The sequence below is a fragment of the Gossypium arboreum genome, chromosome 5 (genome assembly GCF_025698485.1).
Source record: "Gossypium arboreum isolate Shixiya-1 chromosome 5, ASM2569848v2, whole genome shotgun sequence".
Taxonomy (NCBI): Eukaryota; Viridiplantae; Streptophyta; class Magnoliopsida; order Malvales; family Malvaceae; genus Gossypium; species Gossypium arboreum.
In genome coordinates this window covers 77,791,841-77,798,197 of record NC_069074.1, presented here as the reverse complement: position 1 = coordinate 77,798,197, position 6,357 = coordinate 77,791,841, and the positions used below count along the sequence as shown (strand labels likewise).

General features: G+C 32.8%; 1 protein-coding gene across 1 annotated transcript; it reads left to right on the top strand.

Annotated features, from left to right (window-relative positions):
- The first annotated feature begins 881 nt into the window (after positions 1-881).
- Positions 882-4,102, top strand: LOC108450458 (uncharacterized). The gene is made up of 4 exons (XM_017748097.2): positions 882-1,170; positions 2,400-2,458; positions 3,263-3,444; positions 3,860-4,102. Exons 1-4 carry the CDS (start codon positions 990-992, stop codon positions 3,933-3,935), a joined length of 498 nt encoding a protein of 165 aa, XP_017603586.1. The 5' UTR covers positions 882-989; the 3' UTR covers positions 3,936-4,102.
- The last annotated feature ends 2,255 nt before the right edge of the window (positions 4,103-6,357 follow it).

Below are 6,357 nucleotides of genomic sequence, written 5' to 3'. Positions count from 1 at the left end.
CACATATCATAGGCATCAAAATAAATTTTAAATTATTTTTATACCTCGATTTTGTGGTCCCGAAACCACATCCCAACTAGGGTCAATTTTGGGCTGTCACAAAAATGATTGTAGTTACTCCGACAATGAATGTAGCATCCTATAAGTCGAACCTAACAATCGGGTCGAGCGAGGAGTGTTACACTCATCTTTTTCGACCTTAAGTAATATTTTTACCTAACCTGAGCATGATAGTCATTAATGTTGAAAAAAGAGAAAAGTTGAAACTGCGTAAGCCTTCTTCATGATTTTTCCCTTAAATTATTTTATTTATAAAATTATTATTTAATAAATAAATTTCATGTTAGAAAATGAGAAAAATATTTATTTATTTATAATTATTTATAATTTTGTATGTATTTATATAAATCTTATGTATTTTTATTGAATAATGAAATTTTAAATAATTTTTGTATTTAATTCTTTTAGTATTTAAGAATCATGGCTAATTTGACCGAATATGTAAAGTTGATAGGTAAATTTATTAATTTTTAAGATTTAGGACTAAATTAATAGAATTTGTAAACATTAAAGGGTTAAATTTATTATTATGTAAATATAAAAAGGTCATCATTAGTGATTTAACTAAAGAGTGACTGAAATGTTAAATTTTAATAATGTTAACAATTAAAATAAAAATATTTAACCTAGATGACCTAATAGTTAGATGATTACTTTTGAAGTTCATCTCGTAAAAAATTGAGTGGGTAAGAAACTTGTCCGACCCAAACCTGACCTACTTATGGACAAAGGTAGCGACTTGTATTTACATTGTTAAAGTAACAAACGACATCGTTTTTATTTCGCTATCAACACTGGCGTTCCGGTTTCCCTTTTTAAGAGGTTAGAACTCAAAAAGTACTCTTTCCTCTTTGGAAGCGAAGGAAGCGACTTTCAACTTTGAAGAGGAAGACTCGTTAAAGGAAAGAAGCTGTAAAAGTGAGATAGAGATGTTGAGGTTCACGTTATATTATTGGGTGTTAATAGTTATTTTAATTCCATCTGCCTCCTTTGTGATTGTATCATCATCGAAAGAACAGCTAAGTTCAAAGCAATGTGAGGATCTGGGTTTCACGGGTTTAGCCCTTTGTTCTGATTGCAACACTTTTTCTGAGTATGTCAAGGACAAAGGTACTGAATCAATATCCTCTTCAAAAAATAATTGGAAAACAAACTTGAAAATTCCTTTTTATGCTGCTATAGCGGTTTGCTTGATTAAATTTTGGAAATTTAAGGTGAATTCTTTGGATTAATTTTGGTTTTTTCAGTCTGGGTTTACTTTTTATTTTTTAATTTCTGGGTTTTGATTTTAGGGTATCAGAGGGCTTTGTCTAATCTTTAATTGGGGGGGGGGGGGTTATTTATCGATTTTGATGCGTTTTCCAGTTGGCACTAATGCATCTCTTTGTAATATGGTCAAATTTCAAATAATCATGATAATTTTCTATATAAGCATCTTTGTAGTAGGCAGCAACATTTTAAGTGGTTAAATGACTTAGAATTTCCAATTTAAGGTCAGTTCCATCTTAGCTTAATTGGCAGATTGTTGCAAATACATGAATAGGTGGGTTCGAATGCGTAGGAGCACATTATCCCCCAATTTATGCTATTTATGAGTTGAGAGGGGCAATGGGTAGTTCTAGGAATTGTGTTAAAAAGATTTGATATGATCAGAACGATTATTAAAAAAAAAAAGGCCAGTTGCTTTCTCAAATTTCTCAAGCTATGGCTCCATTCTATTGAAAATTTCAAAATTTCTAAAGTGATTATCATTTCAATACCACATCTGCAATGTCCATTAGGAAGCTTTTTTTTTTTTTTTAAGGAAAATCCTAGTTAATTTTTAAGTATTAGAGTTTTATTGTTTTTCAAATTGCCCTGTCTCCTTTTTGCGTAATCAAATTCCTTAGGCTCCATTCGTGTTTAATTTCCCTGCCTCCTTAAATTCCTTAGGCTCCATTTGGATTTTAACTTAAGCTCCAGTTAGCTGCTGTGAGCTGTATCTAGCACCAAAAAGCTGAATGGTTACCTATTTGATTGTCATCTTCCTGTGCAGTTGGGAACATTTTAACTGTACTGATTATGTAGAAATAGAACTATTTTGTGCCTTCAGTACAAAATGAAACTGCCTTGTGATTCTTCTGCTTGATGATGCTATTTCAAGTATGCTGAACCATCATTGTGTGCCAAGTGTAACGCATTTCATTAACAAAAAATGAGTGACACTGGAAATTTAAACAACACAGCTGCTTTGGTGTGTTTATCTTTAATATTAGACTCAACAATAAAGACCAAATAATTGATATGTGCATTACATGCATCAATCTGACTGTAACTATGTCTATGTGTTTTGATGGCAGAGTTGATATCTGACTGCTTGAAATGTTGCACAGAAGACTCAGATGATTCTACAAGTAAGGTATGAAACATGCTTTGGAGATGGGTTTCTTTGGCACGGGAGAGAGGTTCAAAATTTTATGCTTTAATAGATTTTTAACCACTCATGTAATTTTTCTAAATCTCTCTTACACTTTATCCTCCCTGTTTTTCTTTAAAAAAGATATTTTCCTGCTCTCTATTGGTGCGTCATTTAATTCCCAGATTATATTGAGACTTGTGAAAAGGAGGATGTTGCGTTTTAGCAAAAGAGTTCATGGATTTTTACATTTTTATTGAATCTCTAGCATATATAATTGTACTGCAGGTACATCAGATACAATGACACTCTTTAATTGTATTAAATATTAAGGGTATTACACCAATATATATATATATTAAGGGTATTAAGTTTCTTCGTGGACTTTGCATGTAAGAAATATATATCATGTCTTATCTTCTTTCTAAAATGCCTTCTACCAACAACTCTATTCTAAGATCATTTCTGACTTGCACTTAGTCCTGCATTTCTTTAGTCAGAACGGGGAAAGGGAATGATATTTATCCCCTAAAAGAAATATTCTAAGATCATTTTTCTTTGCTGCTCTGTTTGGGGAAAGGGAATGATATTTATCCCCTAAAAAAAGGGCGAAAGGTGGAAGCGAACCATATATGATGGGATTGCAGAACAAAAAGCTTCTAAATTCTAGATATTTGTTGTTCTCAATCACCTTTCTCATTTTAAATGGGAATAGAAGTTTCTTAAATTTGGTATTGCATGCTGTGTTTTATTTCTTTAAATCTTTTCCTAATTTCTGAAGTTGCATCTATATTCTTGCAATTGCAGATTACTTATTCAGGTGCAATACTGGAAGTTTGCATGAGGAAACTAGTATTCTATCCAGAAATTGTTGGTTTCATTGAAGAAGAGAAGGACAAGTTTCCAACAGTTAAAGTTCAATATCTTTTCAATTCTCCTCCCAAGTTGATCATGTTGGATGATGAGGGCCAACATAAGGAAACCATAAGGTTAGGTGCCTTCTATCTTTTGCTCATATTTGACATATAATATCCACTGAATAAAGAGGAATACTTGGACAGATTACTTTGGCCAAACTCATGATATTTCTCTTCATTCAAATTTTGGTCCTTAACAGCCAACCATTTTTTTTTCTTTACCTAGGCCCTTTTTTTTCTCCCTCTATGCTTGCTCTCAAGCTGTTTAGAAAGATACGAAACGAATAAATATGATCTTTGTTTATGCACTAAGTTTTACCTTGTTATTCTCCATATATGTGGATACATGCAGAAAAGCAAATCATATAAAATTCAGCCTTTCTTAAGACTTAGGAAACAAGAGTCTTATCAACTTTCCGTTTGCATTATTCCTGCTCACATTTTGGCGAAAACAATGAGGCTTCTTACTCCTGTGATTATTTTGCAGAATTGACAATTGGAAACGTGAACACATGCTGCAATTCCTGCAGAAGAAAGTTCAGCCCTATTCTGCAAGCTCATAGACAGTAGTTCACATTCCTGTTATCGCAAGATAAAGTAAAACCGAACTCAGCAAGATTGAACTATTTATTCATGTTAGCCTTGTCGTTTTAAATTATGTGCTTGAGCTTACTGATTTTCTGTCTTTAAAGGGAAAATAATTATGAATAAAGGAGTATACAGTTGATCAGATAGTATCACTATAAGCCAGTTGACATAATTTAAGAGCTCGTTCATGTATCATGCCCGTTAAGAGAATTCTTTTGAATTGGATTAGCTGTACTTTGACCGGTTGGTGCCTGGTGGAAAGGTTTGACATTTTTTGGTCCATCCTTAAACCCGGTCTAGCCGCTATGGTTGAATCTCGAATATTACAATTGTCATGTTATGATTTGAATTTCTTAGGAAGATATTTTTAGAAAACGAATAACTTTGAGAAAAAATCAAAATTTGAATATTAAAGTTGACTTCTTAACTTGAATTTTAGCAGCGGAAAAAAAAATTAACAAAAACTTGTTTGTTGATTAAAAATCGTCGTTGGATAAAATATTGGAATTTTAAACAAACAGGTTTAGTTGTCGTAAAAACATATGTTTGATTTTGTAATAAGTTTTTAAGTCTAAAACATATATATATATATATTGATTTAGCATATCTTTGAAATATTTAATAAATTAATAAATTAATAATATTGTAAAACTCTAAAAATAAACCATTGAAGTCTCATTCCAAAAGTCGAATGAGTAGACCTACGTATCTATCTTCCAAGCGAGAGTACTTTCTCTTAAGGGTAAGAACACAAATTCGAGCAGCACGAAAATGAACGCTTCATAGGCGCATAAAAACATTATTAGTTTTGGCCTTAAGAGATGAAAGGAAAATATCGATATCAGAACTTCGAAGTTTACTTACTAAAGTTTCAAGAATTAGAGGAGTCCTTGGTTCCACGATAATTTGTTTACACTGGAAGATTATTTAGCGAAATCGTCATTCATAATGAGTCATGTGTAGTCTATGAAAAATAAGAGAGGAGGATTAAAAATTCGATTTTAACAGAAGAAATGAATAGAAGATAAAAATCGACGAGAAATTCTATGAAAATTCTATGTAGCGGTGGTAAGAGAGGTGGAGGCGTAGAAGAGAGGAGAGGTTTTGGGAGTGATGCGGTGGTGATTTGGTGAAGAAGTGGTGGTCAACGGTGGTGGTATGGTGGCAAAAAAAAAAAACAATGGTGGTTGAAGGAGGAGGAGAAGTGAAGAATAATAGATAAAAATGAAAATTTAGAGGTGTGTAGTTGAGAGAGAAAATGACAATAGGGGAACAAAGGCACCCAAAGTGGGTCATGGGAGTGAAAAGGGATTATGTAAGGTAAGTTAACTAGAAAGAAAAGAAAAAGAAATTTTACTTATAAGGCAAGTGAGGCGGATGTCTAAGGGGTTTGATCATCCCTTTTTACATGCTAAAATAAATAAAAAAAAAAGGCAAATGATAGGAATTGAACGTAGGATGTATAAAACTTAAATTAAACCCAATAAAGTGACGAAATAATAAATAAAAATATGTGGCGTGACACCCCCTCCCCCTCCTCCTCCCCTTTCTCTTTGTCTTTGTTTTTGCAGATTATGCCTCATGTCCGTTGGTGGAACGTTTGACGCCTGCATAAAACTATAGAGATGCAAGATTGCAATTTAGATTCACAACTCAACCCATCTAAGACTAATCATTTTGCCTACCACCATCTTATCTTAGTGTATCATCTAAATAAATGTTGCGACAACTGATAAAACTTTGTGCATTGGATAATAAGTTGGTTACCTTCTAAACTGATTTAGTGAATTCTCAAAGCCTTCCAGTTGCAGAGAAATTAAATCTCAAAAGAATTGCCAGATAGCTTAGCCAAATTTCGGGGATGTGGTCTGTAACAGCCCGATTTTGGGCCTAATCGAAACAGTGGTTTCGGAACCACTAACCGGAGGTCGGAGAAATTATTTTTTAATATAATTTTATGTCTTATAACATGTTTATATGAGTACATGAAAATTTTGGTGAAATAATTCTAGCAATTGCATGCTTAATTATGAAAAAGGACTAAATCGAATAAAGAGCAAAAGTTTTATTTTTCTAGAAAATGGTGTTAAATAGCTAGATAATCATAATTAGGGGTCTTTAAAAGGCAAATAGACCCATTTCAATAGGGGTGGTCAGCCATAGGAACAAAGATGAGTAAAAAAAATACCAAATTTGGTGAAGTTGGCAGCTAAAATAAGATTAAATAAAACAAAAGACTTCATCTTTTTCACCCCTTGTTTCACCACCGAAAATTTTAGCCATTTTAGGGGTTTTGGAGCTTCAAAATTTCAGCTACTCTTTACCCTTACAAGTAAGTGATTTTGATGGCCTTTCTTGATAAATTTTGTACTTTTGGGACCTTTGTAGCATAATCTA